Source organism: Argopecten irradians, chromosome 14 (genome assembly GCF_041381155.1).
Source record: "Argopecten irradians isolate NY chromosome 14, Ai_NY, whole genome shotgun sequence".
Taxonomy (NCBI): Eukaryota; Metazoa; Mollusca; class Bivalvia; order Pectinida; family Pectinidae; genus Argopecten; species Argopecten irradians.
In genome coordinates this window covers 17,710,324-17,731,467 of record NC_091147.1, presented here as the reverse complement: position 1 = coordinate 17,731,467, position 21,144 = coordinate 17,710,324, and the positions used below count along the sequence as shown (strand labels likewise).

The 21,144-nt window shown below is 35.1% G+C and overlaps 3 protein-coding genes across 3 annotated transcripts; all 3 read right to left on the bottom strand.

Moving 5' to 3' along the window:
* Positions 1 to 2,490: 2,490 nt before the first annotated feature.
* Positions 2,491 to 5,778, bottom strand: LOC138308000 (perlucin-like). The gene is made up of 5 exons (XM_069248958.1): positions 5,667 to 5,778; positions 5,247 to 5,335; positions 4,549 to 4,639; positions 2,985 to 3,198; positions 2,491 to 2,604 (listed from the first exon to the last, which is right to left on the bottom strand). The coding sequence occupies exons 1-5, from the start codon at positions 5,713 to 5,715 to the stop codon at positions 2,571 to 2,573; spliced, it is 477 nt and encodes a 158-aa protein (XP_069105059.1). The 5' UTR covers positions 5,716 to 5,778; the 3' UTR covers positions 2,491 to 2,570.
* A 2,622-nt stretch (positions 5,779 to 8,400) lies between these two features.
* LOC138307746 (C-type lectin-like) lies at positions 8,401 to 12,901 on the bottom strand. Its single transcript, XM_069248610.1, has 5 exons — positions 12,770 to 12,901; positions 11,535 to 11,623; positions 10,909 to 10,999; positions 9,977 to 10,190; positions 8,401 to 8,518 (listed from the first exon to the last, which is right to left on the bottom strand). The coding sequence occupies exons 1-5, from the start codon at positions 12,819 to 12,821 to the stop codon at positions 8,488 to 8,490; spliced, it is 477 nt and encodes a 158-aa protein (XP_069104711.1). The 5' UTR covers positions 12,822 to 12,901; the 3' UTR covers positions 8,401 to 8,487.
* Positions 12,902 to 16,825: 3,924 nt separating this feature from the next.
* Positions 16,826 to 20,443, bottom strand: LOC138307719 (ladderlectin-like). Its single transcript, XM_069248563.1, has 5 exons — positions 20,235 to 20,443; positions 19,490 to 19,578; positions 18,988 to 19,078; positions 17,610 to 17,823; positions 16,826 to 16,961 (listed from the first exon to the last, which is right to left on the bottom strand). Exons 1-5 carry the CDS (start codon positions 20,275 to 20,277, stop codon positions 16,928 to 16,930), a joined length of 471 nt encoding a protein of 156 aa, XP_069104664.1. The 5' UTR covers positions 20,278 to 20,443; the 3' UTR covers positions 16,826 to 16,927.
* Positions 20,444 to 21,144: the final 701 nt, after the last annotated feature.

Here is a 21,144-nt window from a genome sequence, read left to right as displayed (position 1 = left end):
CTGTACCTGCAAATCGCGAAATTGAGCACTCGAGTTTACAGTATGTCTTGGTGTCTGATATATCAATAAAATATCTCTGGGAATATCTCTGGGTGTCCCCTTGTAGATCTGCTGATTTGCACTCAAAAGATATTATTTCATGTCTTCCTATTTGACCTTTTTTCTTCTTATACGTTTTCTTAGAAATAAGCAGGTGTGGATTCGATACAATGCTATCTTTGTGAATGAGTTTTGATATTTTTTTTTTCATTTGATCTTTTTTTTATACATAAAGCTTGTGTATTACAGATGCACAATACACTTACAAAGAAAATAAGTGTCTTAGTATTTACTTTGTTGATTATGATTAGCAGCCTTATTTCATCCAGGGTCCTCCGGATGCATGTGATACTTGTTTGTGCTTGATATAAATACATACTTGCCCGGGTTATCCCGCAGATGCTTGGGAAAAGATTAATAAGATATTTCCTCACTTAGAGGGTATGCCAACGAAATCACGACCACAAGCCTCCTCAAGTTGAATGTTCATGAATTACTCCTAGGGTAATGATTTCGTTGTCACACCATCATGGTAGGGAAAGATTCGTTTTCTCCCATATACAAACGATAAAGATGAGATAATAAGAGCGAGTCGCGTCGAAAATTGAAGCTCTGTTCTGGTAACATGTACGTAAGCAAAAGTGCATATTGAGATCAATGACCTGCATGCATGGATGGCTAAAGTTTTTTCGTACTTCCGGTTTAATCTATTCCGGTTGTGCGTTGCTCCGGTACTGCTCTCTCAAGTATAACAGGAGTAATTATTTTTTATTTTATTTAAAGCTATGAAATACAGTCAAAATATATACCAAGCGAAAGGTGAGCACGAAGAAAACATCATGACGTCACACACGTCAACAAATGGCGCGAAATAATTTTAGGATTCGCATACGCGGCACCCCAGGCCTGTGACACTGCATGGACACAGAAAACCAATGTCCAAATCCGAATTTTTGATTTCTGTTTAAATTAAAAGTTTTATTATGCTTGACAATCATTATGTCATATACTAATATAGGTCTACTTTAAAGTACCTCCTTTTATTTTTAAATTATGTCTTCTACAAATGTACTTGAAATAGAAAAGAAAATAAACAAGGAGAGCTTCGCTCTTCGCATGCTGTGCATGATTCATACTAGCCTAAATACAAGCATTTTCACCTCGACATAATATGGTTCCCTCGACTGCACGTCAATATTGATGACGTTATCAATAATGCGCGACACATTTACACCGCATGGAGTCATGACGTCACATAATTATTTTCAGGTTCAAAAGGTTAGCGCGCGCAATCTGAAAACTCTTACTGGGTTAGGGAAAAGACAGTTCACAAGCGCTACACAATGGCGTGACGTCATCAATACCTGCCGCAACCTTTTTCAACAACGTCATTGAATTTTGACGTGTTGCGACGTCCATGTGATGACGTTGAAACAAAACGGTGTTTTTATCATTTTTTCCGTTAAGGTATGGGAGAGAAAAAAAAAACATGGATTTGTCAGGTCGGCAGGGCTATCTCAAACCCTCGTGAGAGATTTCGGTCGTCAACCGTCGGCAAACCTCAGGTCGACATGCCAAAATATTTCACTCGCGTTGAGATATCCCTGTCCACTTGACAGACCCATGTAAAATTCTATTAATCTCGTTGTTTTAATGGTTGTGCAAACTGGAGAGCAGATAATTGTTTTTCAGTAGTTTCAAAACTAGTATATATATATATATTTCAAACAACGTAATACGAGTGCAATGGTTATTTTTGTTAAACTCTTGTTTCCATTTGTCCCATTAGTTCACTCGCTGTCACTTCTAATATTTTCATCCATTTTACTAATGTTTACGTTTGTTCAAATACATTTAATGATACTTCAAAGTTCCCTCCCTTAACTGGACTACCGAACATTGCTTGGAATTCTACACATTGATCGTAAGAGGCGACTGGATTTGGGATATTTGTTTCTTGACATCCATCTTCCTAACTTTTCCCTTGATAGTAATAATTAACTTTACATCGATTGCTTAACAAGTTATACAACTTAAACAAATCACTTTCGATGGCCTGGATGAAAGCGAGAGGGGTGTTAGAGTGGGAGGAAACCGGAGTGCCTGGGGAAAACCTACGTCATCGGGTATGTGAAACCTGACCTTTTCACATCCGTGCCGGGGATCGAACTCCGGCCGGCTAGGTGAAAGGCGAGTGGCTTAACCATTACACCACCCGATCACCCATTGATACCGTCCATGTAAGGAAGGTTCTGTCCCCAGGTCGAGGCACACCATGGTCTATAAAAGTGGTAGTTTCTGTTCCTGCATAACGCTTAGAATAATAAGAGTGAAGTCAACCGCGTATAACTAGCTATCAACAATATGCCCATAGAGGGATGTTAATATACATAATAATTATTGTACATGGTTTAGTTGGCAAAATCTTTCAATGTATCAAAAACAACAACAAACAAACAAATTATTTTAATATAAGACGGGAAATGAGAAATAAAACATCAAATGTCAATAGTCTTCTTTATTAAAACACGTCAACCAATAATAGATGACCCTTGATCTTCAAAACTGAAAAAAATATGTAAGATTATCGTTACTTTTGCAACAACCATTACTTTACAAAATAAACAACAAAAAATTGGTCATATTTTCCTTATCAAAATTCACCAACAATTTAATAATTTGAAATTGACCATGAATGTTAATAGGAAATAAAATTAAAGATATGATAAAGCCATCCCGGAAAATAATAATATCCATATTTGACAAGCCTTCCAATGTGTGGACTATAATTTTGTTTATTGACTAAAGTGTAACTTAAGTCTCTTAATAGGAATTTTTGTGTTGGTGGTTTTAATATGTTTTTGTATAGAAAATTTTCTCAATATTTTTTCAAATACTTTATATGTGAACTGGCTGAACAATGCTATTATAAATGAATCACGTACTCTGTTTCACAAATAGGCTTCAAGAAGGTCCGGCAATCCCATGCTGCCAACTTGTAGCCTCCGGCTTTGTCGAGCCCTAGACAGTCTCTGCCAGGGGTATGATCAGGTTCGTTAGGACCCCAATCTGTGGTCAACGTCATCCTCTCTCCTGTCTCATTAAAGATCCATTCATTTTCATTGAGGGCGTCCGTCGCTCCAGTCCAGAATCCCGTACCTATAATCAACAGTATATAATACTTCGTTGTTTATCAAGGGTGTAAACTAAAGCTTCCTCTTTGGATCAATATACTCTTTACAAGTATTCTGTTCTGGCGACATGCTTCAGTGAGATAGCACTATAGAATGTGAAAGAGTTCCACTACTAGAAAGAGTCATAGCCCGGATGTACTGTAGTCTCTCAACACACGCATATACTATACACACACAAAATTACATACATAGTCCACCATCCTTGAATATATATAACGACCATGAAGAGTTAGAGGAGCTTCAAGGAGCTATACTTGTTTATGTAAGGTCCTGGATTTCACGTTTTATCGGTTACATTATATTCACAGGGCCGATAATGTGTTCTTCGATTTTAAAAAAGAGAGAGAATGAGTCGGTTTTTCGTTTTTGCTGTAAAGTTATATTTCATGCTGATTTCACTGTAAAGATACAATGTACTTCGCTTAAACATTTGATATTTGAACACTGACATGTAACTTCATAATTTACAATGTAGCTCCAAAAAGCACATGTTGGCCTATAAGAGAGCCAAATTCTAGGTATCATATATTCCTGGTTTTGAATCAAGCGCCTTCAATCACCGCCACGTTCAGTGACTTCGGGTTTTGCCGGATTCCGAATCATATCACGTGACTGACGTCGACACGACGTGCACTTGGTGAGCCAGGTAACTAGCTTAAGCGCATATGTGTTTGTTCACGTTTTCCTTCTGGCTAATATGAACAAATCATGCTGGTATGTGTCCATAGATTGAGTATTTGAAAGATCCAATTCACACATTGCCGTAAAATGTTGTGTGAATCAAATATTGTAATGTGCGAGCAATATTTTCTTTGTAGATCCAGTCTGATTAGGTCGACCACATGTTTTGTTTGTGAAAAATCATTGACATTTTCTCTTGGTTTCGCAACTCTCGTGTTACATACACATTGTTGCGCCGATGTTCGGAAGAGTTCGGAATGATTCGGCACATTTCGAGCCTTTTTTCACGTGTAGAAAAAAACTTTAAAAATAATTGTTACTTTTATAATCAAAAATACTTCAAGTGCTGCAACTTTATCAAAAGTGGTAAGATCAGAAGTTTAAACCTCAGACAGACGGAAAAAATGTATATAATACTTTTAACAGTTTTCATTATGACAAAAAGAGCGAACGTTATAGAGCATACAGCTTTAAATTACGGTGAATCAAAACCAAAACGCTACGGTGAAATGCAGGTTACCTTTGTTTTTTTGCACAAGACGTAGAGTCTATATTATGTAATTCAAATATCACTTATAAATATCGATAGGTAGGTACTATGTAGAAATCACAGGGTGTTCCAAATATGACTTACCTCCAATTTCTGCCGCCTTGGCCTTAAGAAATCCAAATTCTGATTCCGTTTCTATGTAAACCAGATGTGTATTGTAACTACGACAGAATGCCTGGAAAACCAAGCGCAAAATGCTCAAGTATGAACAGCAAAAGTTAATTATGATATGAGCGATAAAATGGAATGATTGAGACTGAAGGTTATAAGTCTGGAGGAGTTCGCTCAGAAAATGAATCGTTTTAAGATATGATATAGGTGTAATACTACTTTATCAATATACACATATTTTCCTGAGGCTGGCTGTACAATAACATCGTTACCCATGCAATACGTCACGGCGTCAACAAAAAGAGTAGGTTCTTTTTGATAAAGTAAAAAAAAATGTGAACGCAGATTTCGGAAGCCAGGCTGTTAATATTATACAGAACGCAAACAGTGGGATTTATGTCAACATTTTGAGCAATGCTTACACTTGAAGAATTGATATGTACTAATTACCGTAAAATCTAGCTATCGGTAACCATCGGCTAGAAGATATTCACTCACATATGCAAGAGTGTTTTACTCTATGCAATGGCTATTTGAACTTTTGAAAATGATAAATGATTTTTAGATTTTTCAATCGAATACCATTTATTTCAATTTTACAACAACCGCACCACACACGGTAATTTGGTTTTACTGTTATGATTTCTTTGTCATGCTGTATAGAAACTTACTGATGCTTCTGGCCATGTGAACATGTTATGGAACAATCTGTAGCAGGAATTCTCGTGTCTCACATAGCCGTCGGAACATTCTGCCGTTACTACAAATAATTAAGTAATTAATTAATCCTATCTCAATCTAATTCATGGAAATTCCAAGATATTGGATGGCATACTTTCATTGAGATTATACTTAAACACTCCAATAATATCACTTTTATACCGCAGCCTCCCAAGCATACACACACAACATATTGCATATTGACGAGTCCATCCTTACATGACGCTATCTAATAATAGGACTTCAAACCTAAAAAGTCACACCAAACCATCTCCACCCAACAAATCTTTCATGTGTCTTAACCAATAAAAAAGAATTATTTTCTTTGACGTATATAATCTTCAGCGTCAGTTGGTAAATATAACACATACCGTCATAGATATTAGCACAAATCCAAACAAGACAAATGATGACCAACATTTTGTTCTTATCCAAACCAGGAGATGGAATAATTTCCGACAGATGATAAGATAAGGGCAGGCAATGTCAATAGTAGTTCTACAGTACAGTACGACAGTTGTACTTGAAGCCATGCATGTTTTGTTCTTTTTTCTTAAGGTGGTATATTTTTTATCACTAAATTTTCGAAGAAATTAAACCTGATATTCATAGAAATTTAATAACATTTCCTGCATATTGGAACAATCCAACATTCGTCTTAGGTAAATCTGGTGTAAATCAAGATTTTAAACAGAATATTCTACTGTATTGAAGTTATCTCACTTTATCTTATTAATTCATTGAGTATTTTCCTATTGATATATAACCAAGACATCTGTATCGATATATATTTAACATAAAATAGCGATGTAAGGTTGGTGTAGTTATTAGAACATACTTACGTGACAAACCGGAAATTGTAAAGCGTCATAAGTAAACAAACATTAACATTGTAGTCCAATTGGAATTTCTATGCTACTCTTGATCAAGGACTCGTGCTACATGCGCTTGCTGAAATTTGACCTAAGGATCATCGCAGTCGAATATCAACATACCGGTACATAATCCGTTTGATGGTTGCCCGGTGCAAAGACTTTGACTGAAAGGTTTTAATACAGTCTTGTTAATATTTCATTGATTCTTAAGCATTTAAATTATTTGGATTCTTGTTTATCAGACTGCAACTACTTGACTAGCTTAAACTATTATTATCAATCTGAAGAAGTAAAAATAGAAATATCAAATTTGAAACAAAGTTTAGTTGATGAATATTTGTCTCGTTGTTTTGAATTCGTGTATTTAATAACTTTCTCAATCTGTGAGTGTTTTTAGTTTTTGTTTTGTTTCCTTTTTGAAGGGGATGGTTTATAGGCGCAACAAAAGGATCAACAGAAACGGCTGACCTCGGTAATGAATCTCTTCCTCGGGTAGACATTTCTCTACCCTGCCCTTATGGTTTGAGGAGTAGCATGGTGATATAGAGCCATTCGCTTTTCCATTAATAGTTACTGCTATGTTATTTATGCATGAACACTGGTAACTCTAGATCAGAAAACACCTAAGCAAAAGTTGCTAAAACCTTCCTTCTTTCTTTAGCAAAAACGAACGTTTTTTAGAAGGGCGCACCTAGCAGTGCTTTGAAAATTACTAAAAACATGAGTGATATCGATACGATAACGCATAGGGCAAAATTTGGAATTCTTTTAGTTGCTTAAAGTAAACTAACTAAATAACATATTCCATCCTATTTCTCAGGCCATTATTTTTCAGTGTAACTCTTGGAATGACAAATGTTTAGGCACTGCAATTCCATCTTGAATCATATGTATTTAATGGCTTAGGTATTTAGAATGAACTAAAAAATGAAATTATAAATGTAATTTCCATCTACTGGTAAAAAAGGCTTAGCAAAAGATGCTAAAATAATTATTTCTATTTTAGTAATTGGCAAAATGTCCAAAATACTATCCATTGAGTGAGCAAAGATAAATTCTGTCCTTTTCTGCGACACATAATTTTGAAACTGATTGTTTGGAAACATGGGAATCCCTAGCAATGTTTTCATGCGACAAGTACTGCTAGCGCTGTGCTGTTACAGAGCATCGTAATGCCTTATTGAATATTTTATTCATTAATGTGACGCTATCTAATAATAGGACTTCATTAGAAAAACGAATTGTTGCTTCACACTATGTTTAATCAAGTGAAGTATTCAAATCACTCTAGATAGTGCTATTGTCGTCTTCTTGATTTTTACATCTACTGCATTGTCTGGTCATCTGTAAATATTTCTGCATAGGATTCTTTTCAAATATTTGCACCATACTTAAAAATATAGGCTTATGAAATGCATGCTTCTGAAAATTAAAATGAAATAGAATTTTGTCATACCTCATTGTGAGGTCTTTATACCTGAAATCACAATTTATTTTTAAAACTTAGTCTTCGTGTATTAACACGCTATTTTATGTCAGTCTCCATTATTAGTCCTTCGGTATGGCTAATGTTATCAAAGTATCCCATGTACGCTATGTGCGGCGTGGATGTGTTTTGCAGGTGCAGTATACTCATTCTAGATATGACAAATTATTGCTAAAAGTTCTTTATTTATGCGGGCAAAGAAAACCTGTCTAAATTCCAAAAGCCCTTACATATCAAAACGACGGTCCAGTTATAATTACGTTGTCCAGTTTTGATCAAAGAAATTATGGAAAAGCCCTATGTAAATTTAGCACATTTCTAAAATTATACTTTGAAATCGAGGCTGCGGCTGCGTGGAAATGTCAACACGGAGATAGCCAGCCGGGAAGACGTTTTAGGATTCCTGTAAAATAAATTAATTTTTTCCCATGCACAGCGATTTGACGGCAGATTTTATTTTTCTATTTCATGTAATCATACTTGATATACAAACACTATTTTACCAGTTCTAGCCTTCCTTAGCCCAACTATTTAATTTAATCTTTGGATCATTATACAGAATTCGAATGTCTGTTGCTGCAGGTCTATATTATATCTTACATGATTGTTGATGTACTGTAAACAGTTAATTTATCGTGTGAGAGCAATATTGTTATAATGCCAGTACCAGAATAAATTTACCATTTTAACTAAGCAAATGAAGAAACAAATATCATTGTCAATATAATGCATAAACCAAGGCAGTACAGGATCGGATTTGTTTTATTGTATAATAAAGATTTTGACGGCATGCTGCTTCTATAGTTAAAGTGTCTGCTATCGCTTATTGTTCTAGCCAATGACGTCGATTAGACCCTCAATGCTGAAATATAAATAAAAAATAAAAAATAAATTCAATTTTGGTGAAATAATTTGAATTTGTCTTTTATATGATGAGGTTTTTATCAAATAAATCTCAATAATTTACCAAAAGAAAACTTTAATCGTATTGCCCGGCTACCTACATGTGAATCACAAATCACACTTAAAGGCACTACGTAATTTTGACCTGATTAGAAAAGGGAGATTATGTACAGAATGAATAACAGGGTCACGTATACACAATCATATTGACAGATTTAAGTCGATTATAAGTACTTCTAATCTAACTACTAATCTCTTTAAGGCATCAGGTATGTAGGCTGTTAAATGTAGTACGAGTGCAGAGTTCGTTAAGGTTAGTTAGAGTACAACAGATTATCAGCCTATTGTTGTTCGGTCAGTGATATAGACAAAATACAATAGCTAGAATGTGATATCTATTTAAACTCATACTTCGTACTATAAATCTTACAGAGAACACATCCTATAAACCAGTTAATCTATCCTTAGTCATGATCTCAACTTGTACCCAGAACCTTTTTGCACTAAACAACGCTGAAGTAGAAATCAATCATAGATATAATATTTATTTAGATAAATATTACCCGAAACAAACAGGCAGACATGTTTGTATTTTACGTCCTTAGGAGGCCTTTCTGAACTATCTGTACCGGTAATAGTGATTAATGTGAAATCCCTTCCTAATTCATCATTGATATTAGCAGATAATATGGAATCAGAAAACAATATGGTTTGCTGCATTCAATGATACTTATTTTTCGGGTTTTATTATTTTTTACTTATATTGTAATGCTATCTTATTTAACAGTCGGTATAATTAACTGTCGATTTTGTAATGCTAGCTTAATTAACTGTCGATATTTTGTGATGTTAAGTTAATCAACTGTCGATCTTGTAATGTTAAGTTAATCAACTGTGATCTTGTAATGCTAAGTTAATAACTGTGATATTTTGTATGCTAAGTTAATCAACTGTCGATTTTGTATGTTAAGTTAATCAACTGTGATCTTGTAATGCTAACTAAATAACTGTGGATCTTGTAATGCTAGCTTAATTAACTGTCGATATTTTGTAATGTTAACTTAATTAACTGGCGATATTTTGTAATGCTAACTTAATTAACTGTGGATCTTGTAATGCTAGCTTAATTAACTGTCGATATTTTGTAATGCTAACTTAATTAACTGTCGATATTTTGTAATGTTAACTTATTTAACTGTCGACCATGTAATGCTAACTTAATCAACTGTCGATATTTTGTAATGCTAACTTAATTAACTGTCGATATTTTGTAATGCTAGCTTAATTAACTGTCGATATAGTAATACTAACTTATCTAACTGTCGGTATTGTATTGTTAACTTAATTAATTGTCGATATCATAACTGATGTAGTGATCGGTAGTCTTTCGTTGAAACAATACCACTTAATTACTTACCTAACTTCACAGATCGGTTTTAGCAGCGAATGGCATGACCACGCCCCGAGTAGGTAGCCATGTTTACCCCACAGTCCGAGACAGTCTTTGCCTTCACTCCTGTCCGGCTCCCCAGGGGACCATTTACCGGTCAATGTCATCACTTCCTCTGTTTGTGACCATATCCATTGGTCTTGTTCTACAGCGTCCGAGCCATCTGTCCAAAACCCATCACCTAAAGCAGCGAAGAAAAAACCCAGCAATGTTCAATTTATAAACATTCCCTATCATGTCTCAATCATTTTCTAGAAGATTAAAACCAGTACGGTATTTTTGGCACTTTAGTACACTCTAGATAAGCAAAAAATAAGTTCATAATCCATAGTTCCAAAAAATGACTTGTTACAAAAATACAAATCACTTTAATAACCTCCGTCGATTGACTCTGATAACTTTTGAAGTCAATTATGACAAAAAAGCCGAATACTTTGTACTGTTGATATATCTAAATTATGATAAGTTTGATATTATCTTGGTATCGAACAAAATCCTTTGTTCAAACTCAATTTTGGTGTAATATTTTGTGAATGTTTTCTGGTCGTTTTCTTTCTCTTTGTAATAGTAGGACCGAACGCTTGCTTGTCGTGTCGTGTGGCAAGACGTAGTCAGATAGAACTATTAAAAATAGCTTCACTATAACAAGAAGACACAGCACGAATATACCACAGCCTCCCAGAATATGTTACCACAGAATACATATGCATGGGAGGCCGTCCTTAAATGACCCGAACGGTTAATATGACATTTAATCTAATACAACCAACCAAACTGACAAAACACGAATCAATTACTGCCCTATTGAGTGGTAATGAGATGTAAAACGAAAATAAATAAAAGTATGGTTAATTATTCAATAGGCGAAATGTTCTGACGGCCATTTATTTTTTTCTTACCTCCCAAGGTCGTCGCCTTTGACTGTAAAAATGCTAATTCTGTGTTATCTTCAATAGTTACGAGATGGGTGTTGAAAGCTCTGCAAAATGACTACAAAACCAAATCCATAAACAAAGATAACAATTTAGACATAATGTGTACATTCCAAATATCACAACATCAATACAACTAACTATTGATTGATTATGAAGTTGTAATTGTACTGGTTCCGTGTCTCTGGTTGCATGCTTCAGTGATATAGCACTATAAAATGGGTAAGATATCCACATAATACAGTCTCCCAAAAGCACATACACGTTGATTATCCTTAAATGACCCTGGATGTTAAAATGATGTTATTTCAATCAACAAAGCCAGTAATAACAAATATAGCTTTTCACAAATATATGAATAGTTTATTACCATACTTCCTTTCTTTGTACAGTCAGACTACCACTTTAAAATCGTGAATACTAATCTTTTTATTTTGAATATAAACATCACTTCCCTAACATTCTAATATTATATTCAGAGACATTTGTAAACTATGCAGTTTGGGAACTTATCGAGGCTTATAGATCTACTGTGGAAACAGATTCAGAATGATGGTTATATGACAGTGAAAACAGGATGTAGTGAGTCTTACTATAGACTCTGGCCAGGTGAAGCTGTCGTTGAAAAGTTTATAACAGGACGTCTGGTTCTGGATGAAACCACGCGGACAGTCAGCAGCAACTGTGGACATATTTAGGTGGTCAATAAACTTGTAAAATCGATAATATTAGTATCGTACATGCATCGCTTTGGAAAATATTATTTTGTTAGAAGGTCATACGATATTTGATGAATGGGATTTTGTTTGTTCATTGATGAGGTTCCTGGCAAAAAACAATATAAAATTCCAGAGACATGTTCATAAATATTATATCAAATGAATACAAACTAATACATTTGGCAAGAGTATGTCAAAACGTCTTGGAAGAAACCAGAAATCAAAATTAAGAAGATGGCAAGCATATATAGCATACTCGATACTCCAGGGGTTCCGTTCACTTACGATCTCTACACCCCTGGACTATCTCATAGTGAAATTGAAGGCAGCCCAGCGGAAAACATTTGACCAATCACAGGCTAGCAAAGATTTCCTTTGAAGACTACAGAGAGCGACGCCCAACATCAAAGCCACACAGTCAAGCACAGTGCACCGTTATACGGCTCTTTTGATGTACATCGTATGACTAAATTACCTGTTCTATGCCGTTGACTCCAGTTTTACTATGAGATAGCCCAGGGGTGTAGAGATCGTAAGTGATCGGAACCCCTGGAGTATCGAGGATGGCATATATAGTAGAACTTTGCGATATGCATATTACAGAGTTAGCTCCCTTGCCGGAAGGTATCGATTATTACGTCATTAATTTGTGAGCGCAAGTCACGTTGTTTTCTCTGAAAAGTATGACGTTACGCTCGCAAACACATGACGTCACAATCAATACCTACCCGCAAGGGCAGATAACTCTTTAATGTGCAAATACAGAAGAGACAAACAGAATATTTCAAGTAAAACATGGTCTTTGAGTATAATAAGTAATAGTTACCATATACCAATATATATGTGTGTATTAAAAGCACACTCTTTGAGTTCAATAAGTTTGAGCTGACTATGTGCCGACGGTACTGCAAAATAACTCATATAGGTACACGTGGTAAGAAAACTCTTTGTCAATGTAGGTCACAATACCAAATGTATATTCATCTCTCGTAATATAAACAATACGTACCTAACCTTGACCATTCAAACCTTGGCTTCAAGTATGGCTTAAGTCTTTAAAATCTGTTTAATCTTACTATGAAGTAGATTTGGCAGAGCTTAATACAAACCTGTTACAAAGGCGGTAGCTAGTATCACAAACAGAATATCGTACTTCAGCATGGTGATCTGTTACTGTTGAACAGAAAGTGCAAGTACTAAAGACACTGCCGATACTTCAACAGATATCGAGACATTCACGAACAGACATGCTAAAGATAAGATAAGAATCACTCTACATACAGAGCGAAGTGAATTACGCTAAGATTCTATTCTGTATTACATATTCGTGGGTAGTTACTTTCGTGGTGTGAAGCTTTTAGAATATTTCATTATGATATTAGCGGTTGGCTTTTTGGACAGCATTCTCAATAGCGTATACTGTACACCAATCTATTCTCGAGTGTCGTTAAATTTCGCGTTATCATGTTCAAAAGATGCGAGAAGGTGAGAAATTGACACTGATGTTTAACATCATTAATATGAATCATGCACGGCATATGGGAAGAGCGAGCTGTTCTTGTTTATTCTATTTTCTATTTCAAGTAGAAGAACATAATTTAAAAATAAAAGGATGTACTTTAAACTATAGTATATAATATGAAAATTGTCTAGCATAATACAACTTTGAATTTAAACAAATCTCAAAGATTCGAGTTTCTCTGTGTCCATGCAAGGCCGGGAGTGCCGAGTCTATGCTAATCCTATGATTTCGCGCCATTTGTTGACGTGATGTGACGTCATGGGGTGATTTGTTTTGCTCATCTTCGTTTGGCGGATATTTTGACTGCATTCCATAGCTTTTAATTTTCAAAGTGTTATTGTTATTTTTTTGAAAAAAAAATAATAAAAAATGTTTAATTATTAATGTTATGCATTTGCATTAGTTAAATATATTTACTGGGGAGAGCAGTTCAGGAGCAACGCACAACCGCAACAGGTTAAACCGGAAGTACAAAAACTTTTTTGCCATCCATGCATGCAAGTCATTGATCTACATATGTTATTTTGCTTGCATGCATGTTACTGGAACAGAGCTTCGATTTTTGACGCGCTTCGCGCTTGTGAATGTTCAGATTAGTGTGGTGTCGTCGTTCAATTCAGCATTTCGTACTATAATTTCGTAGTAAAAAAGAAGGTCGTTTCCCACGCGTAGAAATACGTACCATTCATTTAACTCAACCCATCACAATGTAGGTAGTTTATATTACATATGTGTAATAAATGAAAAATATGAAATGGCTTAATTGAATGGAAAACACAAAAGTCATATGTCAATTTACTTAATACAGAGTTGACACAAAAGTCATATGTCAATTTACTTAATACAGAGTTGATGTTTCTCCGATGGTAACTAAAACAATCCATCAACATACTCGATCATGGTTTGTTCGTCTATGAAAAATAGATGTTGCAGCGTGAAATAGAGTAGCATTAATTTGGAATTTAACGTCCTATTACAGCAAAGGTAATTTGAGGACGCCCTCCCCTATGATAGTTCACCACAGTAGATTTGAACAATTTTTGAAAATAATAAAGATACTTCAATATACATACATGATTAATTCTGCTATGCTTATTCATGCTTTTGAAAACCATAGTAACTACAGTAAAATGCATGAAAAAAAATGAAATAAAATAGAATTTCCCAAAATTGCAGTCTTCCTTGAATTAAACTTGAAGATTTCTATCCCCATGGCAAGATAAATCAAATTTGTATAGGTCAATTCTGCAGTTTTTAAAAATAATTTTGCCTGAATCTGCCCCTATTGATTTTGCTTCAAGTAAAGTATAACTCGCATTTTAGTTATTTTTTAATTTGAAACTTCAATGAATCCCTCCATATTGGATGTAAGAATTTTAGAATAAATTTTATTTTTATTTTGTTTATGCCTGGTTCATAACAGGGACTTCTCACTTGTAATAACAGTATCACACGGTGCATGCCATTCCCGTAATATGCTACCTAAAAATATAGGACAAAATAGCAATTCCAACCGTGTGGACAATACAATTGTCAAATTTTCGAGGTGATCTGCCCCTTTATCCAGACACACAAAACGAACACGATTACATATTATGATATGTGTCTTGATAAAGGGGCCTCGAGAACTTGACAATTGTTTTTAGTCTACACGGTTGCAATTACTTCTTTGTCCCATATTTACCATTTGAAGTAATTCGTATCCTACAGACTTACGTTTGATGGGATCCTATGTCATCCCAAATCCTGTTGATATTACTTCTTTGACCCCTACCTATATGTAAGTACAATGACATATCTGGACAACGAACGAAAGATTTCTCACAGATGAACATCGTCGTCAGCGCTACGAATCAGTCCCATAGTCCTTACAGTTGCAAAATATCCAGCGGTAAAAATGTTACTATTAGCGAGTATCAAATGTTTGAAATAACACGCAACAAAAGTGAACTTGTCTAACAGAAACGTTTATCACGTCTAACAAACGTTAGTAGGCAAATTCTGACAATTTTGACATGACACAAAATTCTTTTTATTTTTTTTAATTTTTAGTTTAGTAAATTCCGAATGATACTCCAACGTATACCATTTGACGTCCTGAAGAGTGTTTAATTAAAGTTCCTCGTGGTGTTCTCATATGGTACAAGTTTGTGTATTAAGTATTGCATATATTTGCCAGAACAATGCACAAGTGAATGTTATTTGGCAAATATATTTACATAAATAGAATCTGAATATTTTTATGTGAATCACCTCGGGGCTTGCAACACTTTCGCAATGGGTCAGAAGTTCCAGCCATCTTGGAATGGAGTGAAGATGGTTCTGACCAGGTTTCCATCAAGGCGGTTTCTTTTGCATAGTGAACATAGGGTATTTTACGTTTTTTAATGATTTGTAGTTTAATAACGATATGAAGATAAGATGTTTGTAATACATAATTCAGTCGAAATCATTAAGACCGAGGTCTTGTCGAAGTGGTGAAATTCCCTTAGGATGTAAAGGTCATACTTCTCATATAGCCGGATGTGTTATGATATGTAGGTTTCTCATAAGCACTGGACATAGCAATTGGTTTGATTAGTTTAACGTCCTATTAACAGCCAGGGTCATTTAAGGACGTGCCAGGTTTGTTGGTGGAGGAAAGCCGGAGTACCCGGAGAAAAACCACCGACAACGGTCAGTATCTGGCAACTGCACACATGGGATTCGAACTTGCGACCCAGAGGTGGAGGGTATGTGGTAATATGTCGGTACATCTTAACCACTCGGCCACCGCGGCCCCTCCATAGCAACTGGGACGGGCCGAGAGCTGTTTTGCCATATATAGACCCATATACGTTTTTCGATTTTTACATACCGTATTCGACTTAATAAACGCCTTGGTCGCTTGAAAAGTTGAAGGAACTCAGGGGGCGCTTAATAGAGACACATTTGAACTTGTCTTTTACAAAATCAATTTGCAAAAGAAATCGGTCAGAAAACCAACAAAGTTTTCATATTTTCAGTCTGCATTTTATTCAAAGTATAAGTGATATGGAGGCCTAAAAAGGGGGAGAGGCGGTTATAGGGATGAGGGCGCTTATTGGGTCAAATACGGTAATTGAAAGAAAACTGCTTTGTAATTGCAGTAAAGGCCAAGTGTTGCCACAATTGTAATGAGACACAACACGCATATACAACAGACTACACATACTTTCCACACAAGCAACTCATTGCATATAGGGATTAGTGTCCTTCAATGACCCGGTTGTTAATAGGACGTTAATATAATCACACAACTAACCATATGTAATATTTGTAAACCGTATTAACTAGTCCCAACATGGGAGGCTGAAGTTGGTTCCTAGTTCCGAATTCCGTTTAAGGATTTTTAAGGATTTTGTTTTATTTTTAAATGAAATAAAAGAAATTCAGTTTATGTGATTAGAACATATTACAAATGTTGTCTGTTGTGTTTTGGCATGGATAATTTATGATAGAGTCAGTTTAAATACGTTTTCAACTCCTAAAACGTAACTTGGAACAAACTTGAGCCTCCCTCTTAATAGTAAGTGCGAGTTGAAGTGGGTTCATGTAGGCTTGAATAGTTACTCTGACTAGTAGGAAAATTATCCTTACTACAGATAGAAAAAAAAACATGCTCGTTTTCTTTTTATTATTTTATTGGTAATCATGATAATTGTGTGAGCGTATATAACAAAATAAGTCTATTGACAATTCACTTAATAATGTGACCAATCTTCATTTAACCGACTATTCCCTGCGCGGGGGCCTCAATGCTGAAACAGAAGAATCAAGTTTTGTAATTAGAAGAAGTGATCAATGCCAGTCAAGACGTAATGGCGGAGTTTTCCCTGTATCTTAGTATGTTCTTTGCCGTTTCTAGATGATGATATCTATAATAAAAACGAATAATAAAAGCGAATAATCTTCTTGTCATCACCAAAACAAGATCAAAGATAATTTGGCAAATGATAATTGCTTCACGGGAAAGATGAACTCAGTGCTAAATGAGATTTACTTCCATTTGCTTTGTGAAGAAGCATGTGAAACCTATTCTAGTGGAAAAAAAATCCCGATGACATGAAGTACTGATATTGCGTATCTGAAGAAAATGTTATTCTTTTTAAAACGGAGGATGGCACGACTGATTTGCTCGTTGTCAGTGATAATGTGACCGGGTGCAGTGTGATGATTGGTGTCTTCGGCGGCATGCTTCAGTGATATCAGTGATATAGCACTATAAAAAGGGCAAGAGCCCACTATACAAGAAGACGCCACACGAATATATCGCAGTCTCCAAAAACACGCACCGCGCACCTCATATACGCTACACACCGCATACATGGGAGACCGCCCTTACATGACCCTGACTGTTAATAGGGTGTTGATTTTATCATTCAGTCAAACAAACATGTAACACGTACTCTACTTCACAGATGGGTCTGAGTAGATGGCGACAATCGTAAGCTCCTAATTTGAAATCTCCCGCTCCATAAAGTCCGAGACAGTCGCGACCAGCGGCTGTGTCAGGTTCATTAGGAGCCCAGTCATTTGTCAGTGTTAGGGCAGATCCTGTTTCCGACCAAATCCAGTTCCTATCCTCAACAGCGTCAGAACCGCCAGTCCAGTATCCAGAACCTAGGATACCAAATAGAATAAATGAAACATTGTACACAAAACAGCATATCAAATCTCCGAAATATAACCGTCAGTCCAGTATCCAGAACCTAGGATACCAAATAGAATAAATGGAACATTGTACACAAAACAGCATATCAAGTCTCCAAAATATCACCGTCAGTCCATTATACACAAACAGTATGCATATCCACTCTCCGAAATATAACTGTCAACAAGGTAAACAAATGTCCAATAAACTAAACCTCAAGTTATTCAGTGTCCCCTAGACAACAGAGAAGTAGTAATGGTACATTTTATATAAAACGACAACTCTTGTCGTCCAATACTTTTCACCGTGAAAACAGCTTAGATTGAATGTAACATTTTACATAAATTAACATGGCCATAGATAGTTCGATTAAATGTAGATCTTCAATATCCGTGGATTTGTATAAGTTACTACAACTAGTCTAGTTTTAATTTCAAAATGCCTGGTATGTCATTTGTGATTATGTACTGAAAATATCGCTGTTATGGAAGTAATCACAGATGTTTACGTAGCTGTATATCCTATTTATAATTATGTACTGAAAATATCGCTGTTATGGAAGTAATCACAGATGTTTACGTAGCTGTATATCCTTATTATAATTATAAATAGGATATACAGCTACGTAAACATCTGTGATTACTTCCATAACAGCGATATTTTCAGTACTTATATTATGGATATACTGTATGTAAGCTGTGATGATAATTATTATATTTATTGCTTTGTTATATTATATTGTTATTTTAATCATGCCATGTTTGTGTAAATATATTTGATGCAGGGCCATGTTGTAAACTAGACATTGTCTAAATATGTTACCCTGGTTAAATAAAAGAAATTATTATTAAGGGAGTCTCTCCAAACTACTTTGACGTCACATTAACGTCGGGTTTGGCCCCATTCTTTTCATAGTGATATTATATTAGTATGAAAGAAAATAATTGGCTAATTGGCTAATCAGCAGGTCAGATTTAGTATGAAAACAAACAAACAAAGAAGTAATTATTACTTTATGTAACACACGTTATTCCGTCATATCGTTAATATTGACTCATTATCATGTCGTGGTACGAATAAATTATAAAACGTAATAACAAGCGTATACAATCTAGTTTATATAAGACACTTACCTCCCGACTCCTTTGCCTTTCCTCTAACGAAAAGGAATTCAGATTCCGATTCCAATTTCAGCAGTTTGGCATTGAACGCATGGCAGAAAGACTACGCGATTAAAATAAAAAGAGAAAAGAATGTACACCACATCTTCATTTAATTATCTTTGATGACCTAGAAAAAGTTGAGAGGGTGGCTGAGATAGTTAAGAAGGAGTTTAAAAATAACTTAAGTTATGCTTTATCTTTTAGGGTCATAAAGTGGTACATGTACTAATAAAGATTGCAATGCAATAATTTGAATATTATTCATAAAGTTTTCGATATATATTGTTATGTTGCAGTATTAGGGATTTACTAAGACATAATACAGAATGCTTACCACAGCCTCAGGCCACGCGAACTCCTTGTGGTGGAACTGGGTATTTATTAAGACAACATACTTACCACAGCCTCAGGTCACGTGAACTCGTTGTGATGGAACTGGGTGTTTACTAAGACATACTACAAAGATACTTACCACAGCCTCAGGCCACGTGAACTCGCTGTGATGGAACCGATAGCAGGATCCCTGATGTTTCATGTATCCATCCGGGCAATCAGCATTGGCTGAAAACATTTCAAATGACGTCAACCTTAAAACCGAGTAAAGCAATAACCTTAAAACATTTTAAATAATTTAAACTCCAAAACCAAAACAGTACGTATCCATGTGAATATTTGGCTTTGGCTGAAAAGGTTCTAAATGAGTTTATTCTAAAAACGCTTATCACTAATGCCTGTTATCAGAAGGACAGAGAACATTCACTTGCCATATACGAAAACGTAAAAAAAAATACATCCTTTTCAACAAGAACAGTCGGTATCAGCTGAAAACAAATGTAGCAATTACTTTAGGTTGAGACATTAGTAAGAGAAATTAATATGCTTAAGTTAATAAAATATTATGAATTGTAATTTGTAAACTTAATGAAACCTACTACTGTAATTCAACTTATTTCCGTAGTTGAGAAACTCAAAACGGAAATAAGCTCGGTTACAATGTTGCTCCACCATTCTTCATATGTTTCTCTTCTATAGCATTATATGAAATATCTCAATGTTGTGGAGTACCTTACACGTACAATGAGATAAGAATGTTAAACTAGGTGTAGGCAATAACCTTATAACCAAAAATACTAAAATATTGAATTTGAACATATTTAACTTTGGAAGCTGGTACAAATTAAGACATCATAAGTAAGTGTAATTAAATACTTGCTAACCTTGTAAAACAAACACGGTGAGAACAAGTATAAACCCTAACATCCTGACTGCTGACTGGTAACCTGAATGTTCCTGGTCCGAGTTCTTGTCGGTTTGATCACCAGCTGGCGATTCCTACGCCGCAGTAAGACGGTCACAGCATTGTCATCAATACATAATACTTACCTTATATGCATTGTAACAATTTCTTAACTTTATGAAATCATTCCCTTTTATGTCGACACATTTTCAACTAGTTTACACGTGGTTTTTCGAAGATATATAAATTATATTATGACTTATAATGAATGAATCCTTTGATGTAAGCTAACAGAGCAATGTAAATCAACACCATTGAGAGATAAGATTTTGTTATCTGATAATGTACCACAAGGTCTATCTGTTTAACCAATATAACGTCACATTGGATACGTTTTAGATTTATACTGGAGCTCTTAATTAAAGACATAATTTGTATTTTTATTGGTCATTACAGTACATGAATTTTGACTTTACAAAACCTGCATTTTATATTTCATACATGCGCAATCAGAACATATTTTAGGCTGTCATTTGGCAATGCATAAAAACACATTTTAAAAGCTGTCTTCAGCATGACCTCTTATTAGATATTTTAGCAAATACAGCGCACATGTTCTTTTTTCTAAATATCAGTTTTAGAAGACCTCTGTTCCCAGATCTTAGAAATTGTCTCTGTATTAAACAATATCCACGCATTTAATTACGTTGAGCTTTCGAAATGAAATGCCTTATCGCTTGCCCTACATACGTCATTGCAAATTGTTTTTAAAAATAAAAATATGCCATCAAAAATATTACTGCATGTTAAAAAATATTTTGAGATTTGCAAGGACGGACACATCGACGCCATAATGACGTCGCTACTTTCTGATATTTCACAATATTTCA